This window comes from Doryrhamphus excisus, linkage group LG17 (assembly GCF_037039965.1).
Source record: "Doryrhamphus excisus strain RoL-2023G ecotype Guam linkage group LG17, RoL_Dexc_Guam_v1.1, whole genome shotgun sequence".
Lineage (NCBI taxonomy): Eukaryota > Metazoa > Chordata > Actinopteri > Syngnathiformes > Syngnathidae > Doryrhamphus > Doryrhamphus excisus.
In genome coordinates, this window is record NC_136373.1 from 16174057 (window position 1) to 16199978 (window position 25922).

The following is a 25922-nucleotide window of genomic DNA, read 5'->3' on the forward strand; positions in this document are numbered from 1 at the left end:
TCAATTCGCAAACAAACGAGTGAGGTAAAAGCAAAGAAACGGGGACACTGAAGGGGGGGGGGTATCAAATCAAAGAAAGTGGAGATTGAGTTTGGAAAAGAAAATGGCGAAGAGCCACAGAGTAAACACAAACGTATTTCCTCTGGGGGAGGGGGGTGGGGAACCGCGGCGGCGGCGGCGGCGGCGGCTATCAAGTGGAGGTTATTATGCTATGACGCCGCTAATGAATTCATTAGCTAAATGAAATGTCAATAAAAGAGCTTGAGAGCTGGAGAGAGTGTTCAAATCGATGCCGAGCGTCTCGTTCTCTTCCCCCCTTCCCTCCTCCTCCTCCTCCTTTCTTTTTGTCCCATCTCAACCATCCGTCCCAATTATCCCACCTTTCCAAGCCGCTACACACACACACACACACATACACACACACAGGCGGTCACATTGAATGTGATGGAGGACATAAGCAGTGATCAGTGGGAGCACTTTGCAGCGGTCAGCAGGAATCAAACACTTTTGTATTCAGCTGTACTCACCTGCTCACTTTGAAATGGCTTAACTGTGTGTGTATATGTGTGTGTATATGTGTGTGTGTGGGTTCACACATCTTTATGATCATGACTGACTGCTCGCAGAATTAGACGCCAAGCATTCAAGAAGCGACGCGGTGGCGGCGGCGGCTTTTATTTTCATTTTCAAGCCGTACAAATTTGCGGAGCGTAATCTACTTCCAAGCCACCGTGCGAAATGTAAAGCAATAGCAGTAAACACGCTGTTTGTTGACAGGCCGACTGTTGTGCGGATATAATAGGGTACTTATATTTCACCCTAAAGTGCTTGTCTGACGTGTTGTTAATCATTCCGTGGTTGTGGAGAAATTCCCATTCCGGAATACGCATACACTCACATTTTACACACAATATACTGTAATATTATATGTACGTGAATGGACATACGTAGGGGAGTGGTTAGCACAGCTAGGTGACCCGAGTTCAATTCCACCCTCGGCCATCTCTCTATGTTCTCCCCGTGCATTTTTTCCCCCGTGAGTGTGAATGGTTGTTTGTCTCTATGTGCCCTGTGATTGGCTGGCCACCAGTCCAGGGGCCCGAATGACAGGGAGTTAGTTTCTAAATGTTCCAAGTAAGCATGTAATCACGCCATATAGTTTGTTTAGTCAGTTAAATCTTTAATGACGGCGCCGCAGTGAGGCTTTTTCGATTTAACGTTCAAAGCAAAGACGTGGATGGGAATATTAATGTATGTAATGCGGAATGCGCCACCTCTGATTTGTAATTAAATGAACACTGTGCAATAATTTCCTGGCAGGAGGATGCTTTACTTAATTTAGGAGGTAGCGCAAAACGGGATGGATGATGAGCAGGAAGTAATGAGGCATCAAGTACCTATTTAGAGGGAGGTAGCGCTTCGGTGTTGTTAAGTCGTGCAGCGTGAGAGGTCTTCACGTTTTGGTTTTTCATTCCAGCTTTGGTTGCTTGGAGATGATGAATCTACAATGGGGGGCAGGTTTTCAAAGTTAGGTGAAGGTTGGCTCCGATGGTGGCAGGAAGGTCAGAAAAATAAATACGCTTCCTTTTTATTTATCCGCATCCATGTGGACGCGGTGTAATTGATGTGCCTGTCAGAAGGACAAACAGTCCTGTGGTCAAGTGGTTCGAACGGGATCGGGTAAAACACCGGAATTGGATTTGATATTTGGACTGATATTTGCTTCCAAGGTACATGAAGGCATCATTCCAGCTTCAGGTTGATTTTCTTCGACACATTTGGATCAGGCTGCATGTTGGTGGAGTGGTTATCATGCATGCCACACAGCTAGGAAACCTGAGTTCGATTCCACTCTCGGTGGAAGTTCGCATGTTTTCCCCGTGCATGAATTTCGGATCAACTTTTGCAATCATGTCAACACCCCTTCTGTCTCCAGATGCAATGGTACCACCCCGGGTACCACCCAAGAACAGGAGATGCATAATTTTAATTTTAATTTTAATTTTAATTTTAATTTTAATTTTAATTTTAATTTTAATTTTAATTTTAATTTTAATTTTAATTTTAATTTTAAAATATTTAATTTTAAAATATTTAATATTTTTATTTTTATTTTTATTTTTATTTTTATTTTTATTTTTATTTTTATTTTTATTTTTATTTTTATTTTTATTTTTAGCACATACCGAAGTACGAGGTGATCATAAACATACAGAATAACAATAACTTTTTACCACTTTAATATTGTGTAATGCTTTCCCAAACACAGTTGAAGCCGATTAATCCGTTCCAGGGTCAAACTATATGAATTTCAGTAGCATTTTTTTTTTTAATAAAAACGTATTATTTTTATTTTTGTCACGTACTGTTATGAAGTCGTGACTGTTGGGATGATTAGGTTAGGTCACAAACACGGGTTCAATACAAGAACAGGAGATGCATTCAGGGACACTCTGAAAATCACAAAAAGAAAATGGTTGTCCCATTTGTTGGATTTTGTTGCATTTAATTGCGCTGGGAAATCCCAGCTACTAGTGCGGTAACAGTTGGACATGTTAGCTGGTAATTTAGCTCGCAGTGGCAGGGGGTGGGGGGGGGGTAAAGACAACTTTATTTATAGCATACAATTTATACACAATGTAATTCATAAACAAAATGGAGGATTGTTGCACATCTGGAAGACGGTACCAGATTTTGGTGACCCCTCTGAGCCCGAGATGGTAAATGTGGCTCTACTATGAAAAGACACAAGAGAGACACAGAGAACCGAGTACTGGACTAAACGTGGTCATATCTACTAGTTCTAGTCGGGACTCTAGCAGCAGTATTCTGCATTACAAAGAATGGTACCCTTGAATTCCAATTCGGGTTCGTTCGTGAATCGCACAGTGACGTCTACCTTATGTGTGTGTGTGGTCCCCCTGCAGGCCCCCTCATTATATCTATATTAGATATTACTGCGCATCACTAATTAGCCATTGTGACAGATCTCTCGGACGTGTCTTAATTGTGGTCTTCTTAATTACATTTCCTGTCGGCGGTGAGTCATTCTTCAAACTCTTCCTTGGCATTTTTTATGTTGTTTTTATTGAGGGCGAGATGAATAAGGAGCGAGTCTCTGAATGGATGCACGCTCGTGTTGTCTTTCAGTGTTCCTTTTCGGAGTCGCTCCCTGGGTAGAATATTATACAGCCTTTTTTTTTTTTTTTCCTATGTGCATACTAAGCCCAACATCCACTTTGATGTATATTTAAATCCGATGCCTGGTGTCATAATGAGTGCCGATGCTCCAGCATGTGCGCCACATGCTGGAGCCCAACAGTGTTTATGTAAAATAGTGTTTAAACACATTCCCCCAATCTTGAAACAACAATTTAGCCGCGCACGAAAGCAGAAATGAATGAAAGTTGTATGTTGGAACGAATGGAATACTTGAGGGAGCGGAGACGAGTCAAATGGTTTGATGGTTTGAAGGCTTTGTTGACTTTGTATGCGACAAAAAGAAGAAATCAGAGATGAGATGGTGCTGTAAGTCGAAATAATAGCAACTAGCCAATCACAGGGCACATATAGATAAACATTCATTAATTTTCTACCGCTTATCCTCACTAAGGTTGCAGGGGTGCTGGAGCCTATCCCAGCATGTCTTCAGGCAAGAGGCAGGGGCACACCCTGGACTGGTCACCACCAAAGGGCACATATAGACAAACATTCATTCATTTTCTACCGCTTATCCTCACTAGTGTCACGGGCATGCTGGAGCCTATCCCAGCTGTCGTCAGGCAAGAGGCGGGGTACACCCTGGACTGGTGGCCAGCCAATCACAGGGCACATATAGACAAACAATCATTAATTCATTCATGTTCTACCGCTTATCCTCACAAGGGTTGCAGGGGTGCTGGAGCCTATCCCAGCATGTCTTCAGGCAAGAGGCAGGGGTACACCCTGGACTGGTCACCACCAAAGGGCACATATAGACAAACATTCATTCATTTTCTACCGCTTATCCTCACTAGTGTTACGGGCATGCTGGAGCCTATCCCAGCTGTCTTCAGAGCGAGGGGCAGGGGTACACCCTGGACTGGTGGCCAGCCAATCACAGGGCACATATAGACAAACAATCATTAATTCATTCATGTTCTACCGCTTATCCTCACAAGGGTTGCAGGGGTGCTGGAGCCTATCCCAGCATGTCTTCAGACAAGAGGCAGGGGTACACCCTGGACTGGTCACCACCAAAGGGCACATATAGACAAACATTCATTCATTTTCTACCGCTTATCCTCACTAGTGTCGTGGGCATGCTGGAGCCTATCCCAGCTGTCTTCAGAGCGAGAGGCAGGGGTACACCCTGGACTGGTGGCCAGCCAATCACAGGGCACATATAGACACACAACCATTCACACTCACATTCATACCTATGGACAATGTGGAGTCGCTAATTAACCTAGCATGTTTTTGGAATGTGGGAGGAAACCGGAGTACCCGGAGAAAACCCGGGAAAACATGCAAACTCAACACAGAGATGGCCGAGGGTGGAATTGAACTCGGGTCTCCTAGCTGTGAGGCCTGCGCGCTAACCACTTTTCCACCATACGGAGGTATTTTTGGTATTTAGGTATTTTTGTGAGGGCTTTCTGAGGGTATTTCTGTTGTTAGCTAGCTCCTATTAACTCTTAATTTAATTTTACTCATTTAGAGTCGCTAATTAACCTAGCATGTTTTTGGAATGTGGGAGGAAACCGGAGTACCCAGAGAAAACCCATGCGTGCACAACGGTGGAATTGAACTCGGGTTTCCCAGCTGCGAGGCCTGCGCGCTATACAACTAGTCCACCATGCAGTCATAAATGGAACACTGTTGTTTTTTTTTATGTGTTTTTGTGAGGGCTATAGCATCAAAATAGCTATTTCTGTTGTTAGCTAGCTCCTATTAACTCATTTAAGTTAATTTTCCTCATTTTGAGTCACCAATTAACTTAGCATGCTTTTGAAATGTGGGAGGAAACCGGAGTACCCGAAGAAAACCCACGCATGCACAACGATGAGAATTGAACTCGGGTCTCCTAGCTGCGAGACCTGCGTGGAAACCACTTGTCCACCGCGCAGCCCCTAATTAGCGTTTCTTCTTTGTTAAACAAAACTGTCTCAGCGGGTTCCGAGATATTTGTACGACTTGACAAACGATCAACATTTGATTAGCTCCGGCGTGACATGTTTGCTGCTTCTTTGTTTGCATGTGTGGGAACAGAAGAGGAGCGGGAGGAAGAGCAACAGACGGATGAGACATGAAAAGAGCGACTGGAGAGGTGAAGACAGGCAGATGAAACGGCGGAGTTAATACGACGTGTCGCGCTTCAATATTTGATGCGTGACATTTGGACACATGTAAGTTTGTCAAGAAAGATGTTGAATAATGTGACAGATTAACCGCGTGGCTAGGAGTCTTTTGTTTTGCTTTCCCAAAGCAAACTAAAGTGAGTGGGAATCGAATGTCTGCACGTGTGCAAGGGGAATTTATTCCCAATGATATCCGCTACATGTACTGTATATGAAGCTGCATATATAATAATGGGAATTTATTGTATCATTAGCGAATCTAAAACCAATGTTTACTATTATTACAGCCGTCGTCACCATTACACTCTTTCTACTATAATGTACAGGCTACAGATGGGCACCACGTTAAGCGTTAGCTTAGCATGAGCTAACTAGTTAGCCTCCAATGTGTTTATTCTGAACTGGAGAAAACTGTTTCAAACGGAGTGCTTAACAAGGACAAAAAGGACAGCAAAAAGTTACCACTTCCACAACAAAGATGAGGAGAGCTACCCCAATGCTAACCTAATGTCATGTTTCATCCATGTAACATTACTAGTGAGCAGAATACTTACTCCTTAATACTTAATATCAGTCCAAGTCCGGGTTTTTACCCGATTCCATTTGAAAGACTTAAATTGCGCCGCGTCCACATGGATGCGGATAAATAAAAGGAAGTGTATTTATTTTTCTGTAATTCCTGACACCATCTGAGCCAACTTTCACCTAATTTTGAAAACTTCCATGGAGATTCATCATCTCCAAGAAACCACTTCCACACTGATGACGAGGAGAGCTTCTTTTCACCGTGTCATGGCTGACCCCAAATTAACCTAATATCATGTCTCATCCATGTAACATTACTAGTGAGCAGAATACTTGTCTGTCAATATTTCTAGACTCATAATATTCCATAGTCAAAAAAATAATAATTTTCAAAACACCATGATAGAGTGAGGGCGCCATGTTGAGCAAGTAGCAACTGTACTCATCTTCCAAAAAGACAACATGACATTAAATGCCCTGACATGGCCTTCATTACATGCTTTTAACTTCAAAGTTATGCTTTATTTTAGTTTTATTTAATCATAACATCACTTTATATTTCCGAAAAGATTCATTAAAAGTTGTTTACTTGCCTCTCACGGTCATATTTTCACAAAATACGCCTCTGAAGTTAAAATGGAAGACGTGTATGATCTCACAAATCTCACAAGCTCAGGCAGCATATAAAAGGATTTGGGATGGGTTTTTTTTAGGGTACCAATGAAAAAAAAAAATATGATGACAACCATAGATCATATGTGATCTGTGTGTAGTATACCTCCAAGTCAAAATTAAGTCTGATTTTGTATATTTTCATTGTTACTGAAATTCATATAGTTTGACCCTGGAACGGATTAATCTGCTTCCATTGTGTTTGTGAAAGCATTACACAATATTTTTGTATTTTTGGTACGTGACAAAAAAAAATAAAATAAAAATAAAAATAAAAATAAAAATAAAAATAAAAATAAAAATAAAAATAAAAATAAAAATAAAAATAAAAATAAAAATAAAAATAAAAATAAAAATAAATAAAATTTAAAAAACAACTTAAACCATATTAGGAAAGCAGGAAGTGAACAAATGTAACAGTTACTGATTGTAAAAGTACCAGATGGAGGGGTAGGATTTAATAAGCTTTGCTTCTTCCTACTCCTTTCGGACATGTGGAACTGTGAACTGATTATGTGATGCATTCAATTGCAATCTGATGCATGTTGCGGTTCTGTGCAAAAAAAGTTTGCACCGTGTTTTGAACGCAACTTTTTTTTTTTTTTTTTTTTTTTGCAGCATCTCTACCAGGCTTCCCTGCATCTGTTCACTTAATGCTATCACCTATTGAGTGCGGGCCAGACTTGACAGACTGGTAATGGAAGTAGCATGAACACACACACACACACACCAACACACACCAGCTGGTCATTACTGCCTTTCTCATCAAACTTGTCAAAAGCTCCAACATTAAGAGCTCATGAGAAATGTGCGATTCCCGGAAACCTTTCACTCACACACACACACACACACACACACACACACACTTTGACACTAAACGCCACAGCGGTGGCTCAAAAGAACAACCGACTCTATATAGGAAAAGGTCATGGAGCAACACACATGCCATCACACACACACACACACACACACACACACCTGAGGTATAATTAGTGCTATTTACAACAGGGGCAGCTCAACCCACTTCCGAAAGCACTAATGCAATTCCATTTGTTTAATTCCCGTAGCCTTGGGATGGGGAATTAGCATGAAGGGACAATGACTTCACGCTTGAATACCCAATTGTGGCATTCACGTTCCTATCCCTCGTCACAATAACAATAATAGAAAACAGTAAAGCTGAGTACTTTGTCATTAAATGGAGTTGCCTTCGGGTACATCTGAGAGTTTCAATTTAAGAGCGCTATCACATTTAAAAAAAAGGGGGTGCTCACACACACACACACACACACACATTTAAAGGAGAAGTGACGTACCGGTGAATCACACGCCGCTGTGGTGCACAGCGGGCCCCTGAACACCCCCTTGACGCGCCGAAAGTGTCCGTTGCTGAGGTGAGTGGAGCTGATCACCAGGTAGTAACAAGCACCGCACGCCATCCCCGGGGACTCTCGGGGCTCCGGGCCCATGCGTCGCTTTTTTTCCCCCGGGGTACGTTAAAAGATTTAAAAAAAAAAAAAAAAAAAAGTCGGAGGAGAAGAATAAGGATCACTCTTCGCTGCTACTCGCTAACGAAGTGCGAACAGTCCCGATGCATGTGAATGCACCGCGTGTCCCTCATCTTCTTCTTCCTCTCCCGCTTTGGAGACACTTTAGTGGGGGGGTGTGACACTCCTCTTCTATCCCCTTCCTTCTTTTCTTGATGTGTATTGATTGGCAGCAGATTTTAGACGTCCTCCCTCCTACCTCCTCCCTCCTCCTCCTCCTCCTCCCCGGTGTGTATTCAATCCAGCGGTGGTGTGCGGAGGTGGAGGAGACGTAAATCCATCCACGGGAGTTATGGTCGTGCGTGGCTCCTGCTGATCCGCGGCAGGATGATGTGGCTCACATTCTTTTTTTTCCCCGCGGAAGAAATATACTCTACACTCTCTCGCTAGCTCTTCCACAGTCCCACTTCTACCCCCACTGCCCACCCCCCACCCCCCACCCACTCTTTTTTCTTTTTTTTTAAACCGTGATCCAGCCCGTTTCTGTACATGCATGATCTCATTTACTGCTTTTTGTCTTAGTTGCATTTGTTGTGTAGTTTAGTTGGAGGGTGTGTGTGGTGGTGGTGGTGGTGGGGGGTAGCATATTATTATCATATAATGCAAATTATTATTATTATTAATTTTATTAAAAGAAGAACTGCAGCAGTTTGCTTTCATAAGGAACTTATAACAGGAGCTGTCCACTACTGCGGTGCTGAAAACAAGCACATTCTCAATCACTTTACATGGACGTTTAACAGGCAAGTTGTTTTGAATGTAGTTTGCATCACGCCTTATTTTGGTGTATTGTATAAAAGCAAATGTGTGGGGGTGGGGGGGGGTCTAACATATTATAAAACATATTACAATCAAATAATAATCAAATTATTATTATTAAAAGAAGAGCTGCAGCGGTTTGCTTTCATAAGGAACTCATAGCAGGAGCTGTCCACTACCGTGGTGCTGAAACCAGCACATTCTCAATCACTTTACATGGAGATATATAAAATTTGTCAGATTTTTTTTTGTAAAAAAAAAAAAACTATAAAAAATATCAAATTAGCTCAAGAACATCTTTAAAAAAATAAATATTAAAAAATAGGACTAATGACGCCACTGTATAAAAGTATACATAAATTAACACCTAATACACACCTAGTACATAAAACATATGAACATATAAAATATAGTAAGCTTTTGCCCTATTATATAAAACTTGTCAGATTTTTTCTTGTAAAAAAAATCAATAAAAAATATCAAATTATTTAGGGGGGGCTTAATTTTTTTTTTTAATGATGCCACTGTATAAAAATATACCTAAATTAACACCTAATACACACCTAGTACATAAAACATATGAACATATAAAATATAGTAAGCTTTTGCCCTATTATATAAAATTTGTCAGATTTTTTTGTAAAAAAAAAATTCAATAAAAAATATAAAATTATTTGGGAGGGGGCTTAAAAAATAAAATATAAAAAAAATAGGCCTAATGATGCTACTGTATAAAAATACACCTAAATTAACACCTAATAAAAACATACATAAACAGAATGCAATGAAACCAACATTTTAAAAAAGGAGAACAGCTCCTTAATTTTCTGCTTGTGGTTGTCTTGCACCACGGAAAGTGGCGTTCCAAAAGAAGGAGAAACAAGGAAGTCCCAATTAATGAGACCACTATAATGCTGACTTATCCATTTCATAGCAGGCCAAGCTTTCACATGTTCAAAGATACCATCTTTATCCTTGATGACGGTCACGACGACAGTCAAAAAAAGCTGAGATCAGGGGTGTCCAGGTCCCCCCCCCCCCACGGTGGGCTGCATACTGAAAAATCAAAGGATGCGTGGGAGAGGGGGTAAGGGGGGGGGTACTTTTACATTCTTTAATCCAACCGCATGTAGATATGCTGATACATTTTTAAACAGTCAGTGATGTAGGTGTCGGTACAAAGTGTAAATATATTAAAATATATTCCCGTTTTCCTCCACTGCATTATTTGACCAACATATTTTCAGACATTTGCGTCATCGGATTCCATCCAATCCCGTACTTCCATTTATTTTCCATGCCACTTATAATTACACAGTAAAATTCCGGCATTTGCTGACTAAATTAAAGTCTGCTCTATTTTACAAAAAAAAATGGGTCAGTGAAGTTGAATCGGAGGTAACAGGCGGGTATTTAGGTAACACCTCCCCCATGTCGTTCAACACACAGCATAGCGGCCTTTTTGGAGCCAGACTTGAACCCCCCCCACCCCCCCAAAAAAATATGACCCCAGTTCAGCACCCTGTGGAACCATGATAATGGAAAAACCACAGTTCTGGAAACCGACTCTGAACCACCAGTAATGGTGGAAACGGGGTAGCAGAGTGAACAATGGAAATTTATTGAAACCGGCAAAATGATTCAGTTAATTTTTATTTATTGTGAGATTAATTAATTTACACTCCTGGGGCATTTTTTTTCTGAACTAGAAATCATGTTTTAAAATTTGCGAGATCTCGAGATGCTATGACACCTCGGGCTGGGTTAAACGATTATTTTTTATGATCAATTAATCTACAAAATATTTTTTTGATGCATCGATTAATTTAACGATTCATTTTTAAATCTGATTTTATTTGATTTAGATTCGATTATCAATTATTTCCCCATAATTTGACCTATATAGCAATTCATGCTAATTTATCGTTGTGAATAAAATAATAAAAAAAAAAATAATAAAAAAGTTAAAATAAAATAAAATAAAATAAAATAAAATAAAATAAAATAAAATAAAATAAAATAAAATATATAAAATAAATAATAAATTATCGTGCAAAAAACACAATCTGAATCAAAATATAAAACATTAAATAAATAATAATAGCCTCCAGCCCTAATGACACGCCTCATATTTACATAATAACGTAGCTCAGGCGTGTCAGATTGTTACCAAAAAGTGCCGCTAAAAACGTATCCATCCATCCATTTTCTTTCACTTTTCCAGGTCATGGGAGCAGCCGTATCAGCAGGAAATCCCAGATATCCCGTTCTCTGACCACCTCTTCTATTCCCTCATGAGATTAGCAATGAAAAAGTGACATCACTGCAAAAAGAACTTTTAAAAAGTATTACTGCTGTTTTTGTGGTTGTTACTTTTGTCTTCCAGCTTTTAGTTGAACATTTCTCACAAAAATATGGCATTTAAGTCTCCACAATGGATGAGTCATAAAACAATCAAGATGCGACTGAAGTGTAGACTTTCAACTTGAATCGAAGCCGTGTCAGAAAAATATGTTGTTTTCCGTTTGGGAATTATATTCTTTTTATGAGAAGAACTTTTATTATTATGGCCTTAAAAAAAAAACCCACAGTCATACTTTTAAATACTTGGACTTTCTAATGGATCTTTCTAATGGATTTTGTAACATTATTAGAGCCCCCTAGACATGAAATAGCACCCCTAGAGTCACCTTTACACTTATATTACCCAATATAGTAAATAATTATTCATTCATTTTCTACCGCTTGTCCTCATGAGGGTGACAGGGGGTGCTGGAGCCTATCCCAGCTGTCTTCGGACTGTTTCAGACTGATCATAATACATGTACAGTTCATCACATCTAGCTGGTCCTGTTTTGTAACATTATTAGAGCTCTCTAGACATGAAATAGCACCCCTAGAGTCACATTTACACTTATATTACCCAATATAGTAAATATTCATTCATTCATTCTCTACCGCTTATCCTCACGAGGGTGACACGGGATGCTGGAGCCTATCCCAGCTGTCTACAAGCGAGAGGCGGGGTACACCCTGGACTGGTGGCCAGCCAATCAGTTCGAGTCAGTTCCAGGGTCAAACTGTTTCAGACTGATCATAATACATGTACAGTTCATCACAGCTAGCTGGTCCTGTTTTGTAACATTATTAGAGCTCTTTAGATATGAAATAGCACCCCTAGAGTCACCTTTACACTTACGTTACCCAATATAGTAAATATTCATTCATTCATTCTTATCCTCACGAGGGTGACGGGGGTGCTGGAGCCTATCCCAGCTGTCTACAAGCGAGAGGTGGGGTACACCCTGGACTGGTGGCTAGCCAATCACAGGGCACATATAGACAAACAACCATTCACACTCACATTCATACCTATGGACAATTTGGAGTCGCTAATTAACCTAGCATGTTTTTGGAATGTGGGAGGAAACCGGAGTACCCGGAGAAGACCCACGCATGCACGGGGTGGAATCTAACTCGGGTCTCCTAGCTGTGAGGCCTGTGCTAACCACTCTTCCGCCATGCAGCCAAAGGACACATTACAGAATATTTGTTTTTTTTTGTATTTTTTGCCTTTGCTACAAAGAAAAACAAGAAAAACTCCTGACACTCTGCAACCTCGTGGTCTTTGCAGCTTCTGCCGAGAATCTGCCTACCGTTCTTCAAGGTCAAGTCAAGAGTCTTTGAAGTGGGCGTCGGAGCGCCAACCATTTGCCTCCCAGCTATATACAGTACATGGGATTTAAAGCAACGCTGCAACCTCGCCGCCATGTGTGCTGAAGGCTTTCAATTTAATCTTTGTACTCTTTGGGGGATTCCTTCACCCTTTTCAAGTCACACACATTGGAGCATCTTAGTCCACGGGATTCAAACATGAGGCACACGACACGGGCTGGACCATTTAGAGTTAGGCTGAAACCCAATTCCACTGGAACTTAGTTAAATATAAAACATGTAAACAGTCTTATTAGGAGTTTACAGTTGTATGTAGCTAGGGACGTTATGATCGGGGTTTTAGGCTGCCGATACCGATAATAACCGATAAGAGTGAAATCGGCCGATACTGATGATACCAATACCGATTTTTTTTATCAGTTTTTGAGCTACTTTTATCAAATGAAAATGCTTATTTTACTATAACATTACCAAAACGCTGATATCCGCAAGTCAAGTTTTGTATTTCACAACACATTTTTTAAAAATATTTTTTTCACATTATTAACTGAAAACTTTCTCCGGGTACTCCGGTTTTCCTCCCACATTCCAAAATTCCAAAAACATGCTAGGTTAATTAGCGACTCCAAATTGTCCATAGGTATGAATGTGAGTGTGAATGGTTGTTTGTCTATATGTGCCCTGTGATTGGCTGCTGGCCACCAGTCCAGGGTGTACCCCGCCTCTCGCCCAAAGTCATCTGGGATAGGCTCCAGCACCCCCCCGCGACCCTTGTGAGGATAAGCGGATAAGCTATATGTGCCCTGTGATTGGGTAATATAAGTGTAAAGGTGACTCTAGGGGTACTATTTCATGTCTAGAGGGCTCTAATAATGTTACAAAACAAGACCAGCTAGCTGTGATGAACTGTACATGTATTATGATCAGTCTGAAACAGTCCGAAGACAGCTAGGATAGGCTCCAGCACCCTCCACGACCCTCGTTAGGATAAGCGGTATAAAATGAATGAATAAATTAACTGAAAACCTAAATGAAAAGCAGGTTTATCCACTTCTGCTGGGTCCCCCCCCAACCCATCCGCTACCCGTTTCAATGCCAAAATTCCAAAAACATGCTAGGTTAATTAGCAACTCCAAATTGTCCATAGGTATGAATGTGAGTGTGAATGGTTGTTTGTCTATATGTGCCCTGTGATTGGCTGGCGATCAGTCCAGGGTGTACCCCGCCTCTCGCCCAAAGTCATCTGGGATAGGCTCCAGCACCCTCCGCAACCCTCATTAGGATAAGCGGTATAAAATGAACGAATGAATTAACTAAAAACCTGAATGAAAACAAGGTTTATCCACTTCTGCTGGGTCCCCCCCAACCCATCCGCTACCCGTTTCAATGCCTGTTTCAAACGCTGACTGTAACAAAACTCCATTCTGGACTTAAAGAAATAAGCAGGTTATTAAAGTAATAGTGAATGTTTATGTATATTTTATAGTGTAAACAGTGCTGGTTGTTATTAAAGTTATTAAAGTGTTTTTTTCTGTTTTGCAATAAATGTGTTGCTTTTATTTTTTTAAAATAGATGTTCTGAGGCAGGTTATAAAACAATGAAATGTATGGATCTGACTTTATGGCTGTGAGGGAGCTGCCAATCCTTCCTCACTGATCAGGTGTATGCCCCGCCTACACTGTCCGGTTTCTCTGTGTATATAGTTGGCTTTATTTATTTATGTTATATTACATATATTTTGGTTAGTGTTTTAATATTTGTTTAAGTTTAAGTGCCACTTTAGTTAGAAGTCATTTGTGTTTTTCACAATTTTTCATCAGTTTCTCCTTTTTTTTTGAGGTGATTGGTCGTGGCACAAACATGGAGGCACGCCCATGGGAGTGCAGGCCAGAGGCTGATCACCTTAATTGGACTCTCCCAAGTGCCACCTGGAGGAGGGGGGGATTGATTGGGTGGTAGTTCGGGAATCTATGTTGTTAGGTGTACTTGAGTGTTTATATATATATATATATATATATATATATATATATATATATACAGGAAGTGACACTTCAATGTGGGACTCTTGAAGGACTTATATTTAATATGTAAATCGGGTACCTTTTGGACTTATTTCCTCACCCTCTCCTTGGGAACTGTGGTTGGCCCTTCACAGGTAAAAGGGGGCTGGGTGAAATTATTTGAGGGAGGCCTGTTGTGTGTGCTGGAGGGGGGGGAGGGAAGAAATGCTGCTGCACTTTCTTGTAAAATAAACTCGAAGAGCTCTCAAGCCCTGGTCTGGTGTACATTTCAGTTGCTATGGCTATCCCCTAGCTAGTAAGAGGCCATTGTTTTCCCAACTCAAAATCTTACAACACTGATATCAACAACTCAAGTTTTGTATTTCACAATGCATTTAAAAAAAAAAATTCAGATTATTAACTGAAAACTTTCAAAAAAATTCCAAAATTCCCAAATTCCAAAATTTCAAAAACATGCTAGGTTAATTAGCGACTCCAAATTGTCCATAGGTATGAATGTGAGTGTGAATGGTTGTTTGTCTATATGTGCCCTGTGATTGGCTGGCTGGCCACCAGTCCAGGGTGTACCCCGCCTCTTGCCCAAAGACAGCTGGGATAGGCTCCAGCACCCCCCGCGACCCTCGTGAGGAAAAGCAGTAGAACATGAATGAATGAATGAATGAATGAATGAATGATATCCACAAGTCAAGTTTTGTATTTCACAATGCATTTTTAAAAATATTTTTTCACATTATTAACTGAAAACTTTCTCCGGGTACTCCGGTTTCCTCCCACATTCCAAAAACATGCTAGGTTAATTAGCGACTCCAAATTGTCCATAGGTAAGAATGTGAGTGTGAATGGTTGTTTGCCCTGTGATTGGCTGCATGGCCGCCAGTCCAGTGTGTACCCTGCCTTTCGCCCAAAGTCATCTGGGATAGGCTCCAGCACCCTCCGCGACCCTCGTTAGGATAAGCGGTAGAAAATGAACGAATGAATTAACCGAAAACCTAAATGAAAAGCAGGTTTATCCACCTCTGCTGGGTCCCCCCCAACCCATCCGCTACCCGTTTCAATGCCTGTTTCAAACGCTGACTGTAACAAAACTCCATTCTGGACTTAAAGAAATAAGCAGGTTAATAAAGTAATAGTGAATGTTTATGTATATTTTATAGTGTAAACAGTGCTGGTTGTTATTAAAGTTATTAAAGTGTTTTTTTTTCTGTTTTGCAATAAATGTGTTCCTTTTATTTTTTAAAGAGGTGTTCTGAGGCAGGTTATAAAACAATGAAATGTATGAATCTGACTTTATGGCAAGAAACATTCCTTATTCCGGTGTTCCAGCCCTTTTTTTTTTAATGGAACATTGGAACTTTTGCTTTCTTTCTGACTCATCTGTCAACATCATAAAAGCATGCCTCTGTATTTCTTTTGGAGAAATATGTTAACCATAAACGTTTTATGTTCCAAAATGCAGGGACATTTTTAAGATGCTGAATTACGACCTTGGTTGAATGCTTTATATTTCACCCCCCCCCCCCCAAACACACACACACACACAGTAAGACTCATTAAATTCTTCATCTTCATGGTTGTTTAAAAGGAAAAAGATGTAGCGGTCATTCTATACAATATTGTGTAGGTATGACAATTTTGTGACGCATGGATGAGTAAGTGGATGCTTTCGCTTTTAAGCCTTTCATGAAGCATTCTGCCTGTCGAGCAGTTTGATATGTTCCTCTAATGGACTATTTTTTTCCAACCAAATAAGCCACTGTCTGGATAATACAGTTTATAATAATAAATAACACATAATAATAATGCAATACTTCCTTCAAAATGTCATCTTTGGCTGCTGAAAGTTGCCAGATTGGATGTTTGTGACACGTATTTTCTCACAGGTAATTTATACTGTCTGTTAAACCTTTGCAGCATTTCCAAATGTATTAAAGAGCAGCATTTGTTTGTATTTACTGCAATTGATGTTAAACAATATATTTTTTGCAACCAAATAAACCACTGTCTTGATAACACAGTTTATAATAATAAATAACACATAATAATAATACAATACTTTCTTCAAAATGTCTTCTTTCACTGTTGAAAGTTGCCGGATTGGACGTTTGTGACATGTGTTTTCTCACAGATAATTCATACTGTCTGTTAAACCTTTGCAGCATTTCCAAATGTATTAAAAAGCAGTATTCCTTTGTATTTACTGCAATTGATATTAAATAATATAATTTCTTGCAACCAAATAAACCACTGTCAAGATAATACAGTTTATAATAATAAATAACACATAATAATAATACAATACTTCCTTCAAAATGTCTTCTTTCACTATTGAAAGTTGCCGGATTGGATGTTTGTGACACGTATTTTCTCACAGGTAATCCATACTGTCTGTTAAACGTTTGCAGCATTTCCAAATGTATCAAAAGAGCAGTATTCCTTTGTATTTACAGCTATTGATGTTAAACAATATAATCTTTGCAACCAAATAAACCACTGTCTTGATAATACAGTTTATAATAATAAATAACACATCATAATAATACAATACTTCCTTCAAAATGTCTTCTTTCACTCTTGAAAGTTGCCGGATTGGATGTTTGTGGCATGTATTTTCTCACAGGAAATCCATACTGTCTGTTAAACCTTTGCAGCATTTCCAAATGTATTAAAGGGCAGTATTCCTTTGTATTTACAGCTATTGATGTTAAACAATATATTTTTTGCAACCAAATAAACCACTGTCTCGATAATACAGTTTATAATAATAAATAACACATCATAATAATGCAATACTTCCTTCAAAATGTCTTCTTTCACTCTTGAAAGTTGCCGGATTGGATGTTTGTGACGTGTATTTTCTCACAGGTAATCCATACTGTCTGTTAAACGTTTGCAGCCTTTCCAACTGTATTAAAGAGCAGCAGTTTACAAAGTTTACTTCTGCCTGCAACTTTTAACTTCAAATATCGACACTTTTCCAGCTGTCAGAGCGTTGCTGGTACGAGAATGGCGTGTTCCAAGTTCGCTGCTTAAAAAAAAAAAAGTTGACGGTGCAAATCTATAATTGAAAGAACAATGGACTGAAACATTTGCATTCCTTCTCCCTCCAGCCAGCACATCACTCCTGCAGAGTATTCCAGGAGACTCTAGCTGGGATGGACTTTCAAAACCAGAGGATTTTTTTAAAGAGACATCGCCAATCCTGCTCAGTTACACTCAGTACGAATAACAAGTATTCAGTAAGAATAAAAAAAAGTCAAAAATGGAAGAGAGAAATCCTCCCCTTGGAATTATCCCAACATCCCCCCTTGGCATAATATAAGGCTAAAACATTTGATATCAATAACACAGATTTCTCCTTAAATACAGTATGTGTATAACAGCTGGGGGGAGGGGGGGGGGGGTCAAGAGACACCCAACTCATCAGACGAGACCCAACTGGGTACACATTAAAAGAGACCAGACAAGATTTCAACATTCATTTGTCCCACCAATTGATGTTAAACAATATAATAATATAATATAATAATACTGTCTGTTGAACCTTTGCAGCCTTTCCAAATGTATTACAGTGCAGCATGCCTTTGTATTTACTACAATTGATGTTAATATGATTTTTTGCAAATTTACTGGTAATTCATACTGTCTGTTAAACGTTTGCAGCGTTTCCAACTGTATTAAAGAGCAGTATTCCTTTGTATTTACAGCTATTGATGTTAAACAATATATTTTTTTGCAACCAAATAAACCACTGTCTTGATAATACATTTTATAATAATAAACAACACATCATAATAATGCAATACTTCCTTCAAAATGTCATATTTCACTCTTGAAAGTTGCCAGATTGGATGGTTGTGACGTGTATTTTCTCACAGGTAATTCATACTGTCTGTTAAACGTTTGCAGCATTTCCAAATGTAATGAAGGGCAGTATTCCTTTGTATTTTACTGCAATTGATGTTAAACAATATAATTTTTTGCAACCAAATAAACCACTGTCTTGATAATACAGTTTATAATAATAAACAACACATAATAATAATACAATACTTCCTTCAAAATGTCTTCTTTTACTTTTGAAAGTTTCCAGATTGGATGTTTGTGATGTGTATTTTCTCACTGGTAATTCATACTGTCTGTTAAACCTTTGCAGCATTTCCAAATGTATTAAAGAGCAGCATTCCTTTGTATTTACTGCAATTGATGTTAAACAATATATTTTCTTACAACCAAATTAACCACTGTCTTGATAATACAGTTTATAATAATAAACAACACATCATAATAATACAATACTTCCTTCAAAATGTCATCTTTCACTTTTGAAAATTGCCGGATTGGATGTTTGTGTATTTTCTCACTGGTAATTCATACTGTCTGTTAAACGTTTGCAGCATTTCCAACTATATTAAAAAGCAGTATTCCTTTGTATTTACAGCTATTGTTGTTAAACAATATATTTTTTGCTACCAAATAAATCTTTGTTTAAACCTTTGTTAAACCTGTTAAACCTTTGCAGCATTTCTTGTGCTGGCTTTCCAACTCTATTAAAGAGCAGTATTCCTTTGTATTTACCGTCATAACAAAGCCTCTGCATCTCGATTTTTTCCCCCCCTCACAAGAGGTCTTCACTCTGTTTGCTGTTGTTCTTTGAAGCGTCGCTGAACCAATGCACAGACTGAACCGTTTTCAAAAGATGCAGGTTGGACACCACTTGATTCTTGTGAATGCTCAAAGCCTGGTGCTAATAGCCCTAAGGGGGGGGGCAAATTGGGATACAGCCTTAATCTTGTGAGATCTGTTGACATGAGACACACATTTCTTCCGTCCCTTGAAGAAATGCAACTGAAGACCCTTGAACTGTACGACGTGAAAGCCAGGTGGATATACATTGGAGTCAGTGTATAGCTCATATAGCAGATTTACCAGCCACTAAAAATAACTCGGCACACAGCTGTTATTGTCTAGATAGCGGCGGTGGCGGCCGAACCGCGGCGATGGTGAAAATGCTTATTAAAAATTCCACACATAAATCACATTGCATTTATATAATTGCACTTTCGCTTTGCGTTCGTTTTATTGTTTTCATGCTTTTTTCGTTCCTGCGTTGCATGAGTTCCCCACACACCGGGGAGCTGCGGTTCACTGAAGGAAATTCCAATGTGATTCATGGCAATTTTCCGACATAATAACTCCAAAACACAGTACTACCGCCATTGCAGTACTAATAATAATAATAATAATAATGAGTGCATCCCCTACAATACAAACGACACCTAAAAGCAAGGAATCAAACACTGTATGGCAGGTTGACTGGGTACATTAAGGTTATGCTTAGAAGTGAGTAAGTGTGGGGGGTGGGGGGTGTGGGGGTGTGTTTGTACTGATTATCCACAAGAGGAAAACCTTTATGTAGGTTTTAAACACTTTCATTCCCTGAAGTTCCTCTTCTCTTGGTTTCTCTCTCCTTTGCACTCATTACTGCTGGAAGTGATGCAGTATATGGGAAGAGGATGGGGTGCAGAGAGGGCGGGGGGGGGCTGGCTCAGTGGGTGGGAGACATGCAGACAGAATGGAAAAGAGAGAAAGAGAGAGAGAGAGAGAGAAGGCAAAAGTGATGGTGATATCAGTTTTCCCCAGTTGCTGCCTCTAGCTTCCTTCCCTTCTTCTCTCGGCTTATAAGCTGCAGAGGAATACTAGTTAGGGTGCATATTGCTTTGGACCGTATAGACCAGGGGTCTCAAACACGCGGCCCGCGCAAGTTTGATATGGATGCTGTATGGTATCATGTACCCAGATAAAATTATTACGTTTGATTAATGTTCATGTTAAAGGTTAAATAACTGTTAATAGTTATCCTCCCTATCCGTGTGGAAGTGGTAAGTTTTTGGCTTTTTTAAGTTTAAAGGAAATAACTTGGAGGCTATCGTTCAGGTCGCTAGCTCTCTAGTTTGCGAGTTAGTATGTGTCTCAAGACCCTGCAGTTGCGCAATATGTTGCAAATCAGGGGTCTCAAACACGCGGCCCGCGGCCCAAATGTGGCCCGCAGGACACTAGTTTGAGGCCCCCGCCTTGATATGAAAGTTTAATGTTAGTGCGGCCCGTGCAAGTTTGATATGGATGCTGTATGGTATCATGTACCCAGAAAAAATTATCACGTTTGATTAATGTTCATGTTAAAGGTTAAATAACTGTTAATAGTTATCCTCCCTATCCGTGTGGAAGTGGTAAGTTTTTGGCTATTTAAGTTTAAAGGAAATAACTTGAAGGCTACCGTTTAGGTCGCTAGCTCTCTAGTTTGCGAGTTAGCATGTGTCTCAAGACCCTGCAGTTGCGCAATATGTTGTAAATCAGGGATCTGAACCCAACGTTGGCTCCACGCCGTGCGGATAAAAAGGAGTGAAATATTCCGTAATCTAAATGTAAATGGTATTTAAATATACCGGTGGGTTCTTTGTAATTACGGGCACCGCAATTTATTGGAGGTGTGTTTGTGTAGGGTGCAAAGTAAGTAAGGGGGGGGGGGTATTATGAGCATGAGGGAGAAGTAAAGAGAACAAAAGGAGAGTGCAAAATATGATTTATGTCAAGTTTTGATGGTTTGATGGTGGTGAAAGTGCAGGCTCAAGGTAGAGCAAAAAAAAAAAAAACAAGGGTCATCTTCCACTCACATTTTAACAGCAACACCATGCTAGGTTAAAAAAAAAACATTAAGGTACAGCTACACCTTGGTTAACATCCAAAACATCACCGATTTTGCTTTGGTTTGCATTCGGCTGCTTGGTTATCATCCAAAATACCATCACACAAAATTATCATACTTGCATGTGATACATACAGGAAGCGGGGTTGCCTATGCTGTAGAAAACCTAAAATGCTAAAATGCTAAAGCTACTTACCATTGAGTTTTATTTACCATGAGGTTTTCAAGGTTACTTTGTCGTTGTGGACTTAGTAACAATATCAGTGACCTAAATGTGTTTATTTTGTGTAAGTCATGTAGCAAAAGCGCTAGCATACAGGAAGCGGGGTTGCCTATGCTGTAAAAACCTAACGCTAAAATGCTAACACTACTTACCATTGAGTTGTACTTAACATGAGGTTTTCAACGTTACTTGGTCATGTGGACTTAGTAACAAAATTAGTGACCTAAATGTGTTTATTTTGTGTAAGCCATGTAGCAAAAGCGCTAGCATACAGGAAGCGGGGTTGCCTATGCTGTAAAAAAAATAATGCTAAAATGCTAACACTACTTACCATTGAGTTTTACTTACCATGAGGTTTGCCCATTTGGAAGTGAACCATGAAAGAAGTTTGGGTTGGTTCTGAACGCTCGGTTTCAAAGGGCATGGTAAAACTGGTCCTTTGTGATGTCACAGAGGGCCGGACTTCCTTTGGACTTTGTGCGTGTGACCAATCACAATAAATTAAAACAGACTATTTTGGCAGGAAGTACAGTTGGAATAGATGCAGATCCTGCTAAATCGAAAAAGTTTTCTCTGCGGGTTATTGTGTGTAACTGCTCTATAGGAGACCACACTATAATTATTATCAAAACTATAATTATTGTCTATAAAATATTTTTTGTGTTAACATTTTTGGGTTTCTCAAAGTGATTAAGTAGATTTACATTATTTTGTATGGGCAAATTTGCTTTGGATACAGTCCATTTTGGTTTGAGACAGATTAATGACACTAACCAAGGCACCACTTTATTTAGTTTAAGTGCTTGGTCCTACCATTCTTTTTTTCAATGTAAAAACGCCTCTGTATATTTTATACGGACTGTGCTGTGCTGTGCTGACGTGAACCCTGCTGACTGTCCTGCACGCAGCAAGGAGACGGATCGAGATCATTAATGAGACTATTAATGAGACTGCAAATCTCCAGACCCCCCCCCACCCCCACACTATGTGTGTGTTTGCACATTGTTCTGGCCCGCATTCCTTCAAGAAGCTGTTTTAATGCCCTCTGACAGCAAATTCATTTCATCCTCCACTCGCCGCCACCCCTTTCATGATTCATACGGCTGCTACCTGCAAGGTAATCAGCATATATCCTGCTGCAGAGGGAAGTAATGGACCTTCATGTTAGTACCAATATACTGTATATGTAAGTCAACTCGGCTTTGGACACTTTATTAGCACCTAATAAAGCCATTCGCTAAAATCAGAACATTGGACCAGAACAAGAGATAATAATGACACTAAAATTGCAGTAATGTTGTAGATATGGAAATATTTTTTTTGTTGTAGTCATTTGTACTGTATTTTTTATTTTTTATTTTTTATTTTTTATTTTTTATTTTTTATTTTTTATTTTTTATTTTTTATTTTTTATTTTTTATTTTTTATTTTTTATTTTTTATTGAGATGGCCATTTCAATCTCGTCTTTAATCTCAAGTCTCAAATATAGATGTTATAGTCCAAGTCATGGCTCAAGTCAAGTCAAAAGTCAGTATCGGTATCAGTTTTGATTCTGGGAAGGGGGGTACTGTTAAACCAAACCCCCAAAAATGGGCTGTGTCATTCTTATTTAGTTTAGTTTTTTTTCGTATTCCTGGTTTAATGCTTTTATTTCATTGCCTGTTTTTGATTCTGGGAAGGGGGGGTACTGTTAAACCCCCAAAATGGGCTGTATCATTTTTATTTAATTTTGTTGTTTTCTTTTCCATATTCCTGGTTTAATGCTTTTATTTCATCAGTTGTTTCTGATTTTGGGGAGGGGGGTACTGTTAAACACCCAAAATGGGCTGCATCATTTTTGTTTAGTTTTGTTGTTGTTTTTTCCCCGTATTCCCCGTTTAATGCTTTTATTTCATCGGTTGTTTCTGATTCTGGGAAGGGGGGGGTACTGTTAAACCCCAAAATGGGTTGCATCATTTTTGTTTAGTTTTGTTTTTTTCCCGTATTCCTGGTTCATTGCTTTTACTTCATCGGTTGTTTTTGATTCTGGGAAGGGGGGGTACTGTTAAACCCCAAAAATGGGCTGTATCATTTTTGTTTAATTTTGTTGTTTTTTCTGTATTCCTGATGTAATGCTTTTATTTAATCTGTTGTTTCTGATTCTGGGAAGGGGGGTACTGTTAAACCCCCAAAATTGGATGCATCATTTTTCATGAGAGAACCACTGGCCCAACAGCAGTTGTTGCAATAATAACGCTAATAATAATCATCATCAACATAATTTTGTACTGTACTTATGTTATTTACTTGTTTATTTAAAAATAACAACCCGCAAATGAAGAATCATACCTCCCTGCTTACTTTTTCGTCTGCCATAAAAGATGAAAGCACGTCTTTCTTTGGTCTATTTTGTGCACTATTGTACATTGAATATATTGTGTGTGTATATAGTAGTACTTGTGTTCCACCTCCCCCTGTCACATGCTTGTTTGCCATTGTGAAGCCTTATTAAAAATGCGATGCACGAGATCAAAAGGTAGCGCCGCAACCGGGTGGCAGAATTCCTACCAATATGTTTTTTTTTTGTTTTCTTGTTTGTGACTGCAGACACGGGGATTATGAGACATAGGCTCGGACTATTTAGTAGAAATACCGGCGGAGCTGAGTAAATAATAAATGAGGTGTGCTTGTGATGCCTTTGGTCCGTCCCATCGGACCACCGGCAACACGCTTTGTTCAGCTAATTTGAGTCAAACAAGAGAGAACACTCAAGAGTCCTCTCATCTGTAGTTATTGTACTTCAAAGCGCCGATGCTTGAGATTAAATGTAGTTTTAGAGGGTACCCCCAGTTTAACCCTAAAACGCCTACCCTTCCACCCCATGCACAAGAAGCATGCAGGAGGTAACTAGATGAAAGAATGTTACGCTACCATAGCTCATTTTGGGGGAGCCCTTATCTGGTCTGAGCTCTAAGCAGGAATGCAAGCGATGCCTTGCAGGGTCACGGGAAGTGAGGTCACGGAAGCGGTTAAAGTTCTACTTAGCAATCCAAACAGCACGCATCCTGCACTGAAGGTCACATATGTCACATAAGAGGGAGAGAGATGGCGGTGAGGAGAGGGTAAAGAGTCTCCGGGGAGCAGGAAGCATGATATCCGACCTCGGAGGGGACATCCACTTTCTATCTTCCCTTCTTTCTTGTTGTTGTGGTTTTTGAACTGAAACAAGGACACAAGACATCTACGACGACACTCGAGTGAGCACGACTCTGCCAAGGTTGAAAAAAAAAAAAACCATGGTTTGGGAATGTTTTTTAACCTTTTTTATCCGAGAAATAAATTTAGGATTGGTAATGATGTGCAATGAATGACAGGACTGAACCATTTTTTAATATTTAGGGGCAGGGCAGAACTATTACCCTGACTAAAATTACGAAATTAATCAAATTGTTACCCATTCCGGGTAGGGGATATACTCCCATTTTGGTTGGAACTGTGGAAAATGAAAATTAAACAAAAATAAAAAAATATCATAGAATGCTGTATTTGTGTTTGTTTATCTCTACGTTGTTAGCAAGCTACTTCCTGGTTGGTGGAGGATGATATAAGATGATAACACGAGTGGGTTAGACGGCCGTCTCAATCTCGTCTTTAATCTCAAGTCTCAAATATAGATGTTCTAGTCCAAGTCATGGCTCAAGTCAAGTCAAAAGTCAGTATCGATATCATTTTTGATTCTGGGAAGGGGGGTACTGTTAAACCCCCAAAATGGGCTGCATCATTTTTGTTTAGTTTTGTTGTTGTTTTTTTCCCGTATTCCTGGTTTAATGCTTTTATTTCATTGGTTGTTTCTGATTCTGGGAAGGGGGGTACTGTTAAACCCCCAAAATGGGCTGCATCATTTTTGTTTAGTTTTGTTGTTTTTTTCTGTATTCCTGGTTTCTTGCTTTTATTTCATCGGTTGTTTTTTATTCTGGGAAGGGGGTACTGTTAAACCCCCAAAATGGGCTGCATCATTTTTGTTTACTTTTGTTGTTTTTTTCTGTATTCCTGGTTTCATGCTTTTATTTCATCGGTTGTTTTTTATTCTGGGAAGGGGGTACTGTTAAACCCCCAAAATGGGCTGCATCATTTTTGTTTAGTTTTGTTGTTTTTTTCTGTATTCCTGGTTTCATGCTTTTATTTCATCTGTTGTTTCTGATTCTGAGAAGGGGGGGTACTGTTAAACCCCCAAAATAGGCTGCATCGTTTTTGTTTAGTTTTGTTGTTTTTTTCCGTATTCCTGGTTTAATGCTTTTATTTCATTGGTTGTTTCTGATTCTGGGAAGGGGGGTACTGTTAAACCCCCAAACTTGGCTGCACCATTTTTGTTTTGTTTTGTTGTGGTTTGTTTTCCGTATTCCTGGTTTAATGCTTTTATTTCATCGGTTGTTTCTGATTCTGGGAAGGGGGGGTACTGTTAAACCCCCAAAATGGG

The 25922-nt window shown here is 39.4% G+C and overlaps 1 protein-coding gene across 1 annotated transcript in view; it reads right to left on the bottom strand.

Moving 5' to 3' along the window:
* znf804b (zinc finger protein 804B) overlaps positions 1 to 8426 on the bottom strand; it is a 57351-nt gene extending 48925 nt beyond the window's left edge. The window contains exon 1 of the mRNA XM_058084254.2: positions 7853 to 8426. Coding sequence (XP_057940237.2) covers positions 7853 to 8005 — 153 coding nt within the window. The 5' untranslated portion in view covers positions 8006 to 8426. The remainder of the gene's footprint in view (positions 1 to 7852) is intronic.
* Positions 8427 to 25922: the final 17496 nt, after the last annotated feature.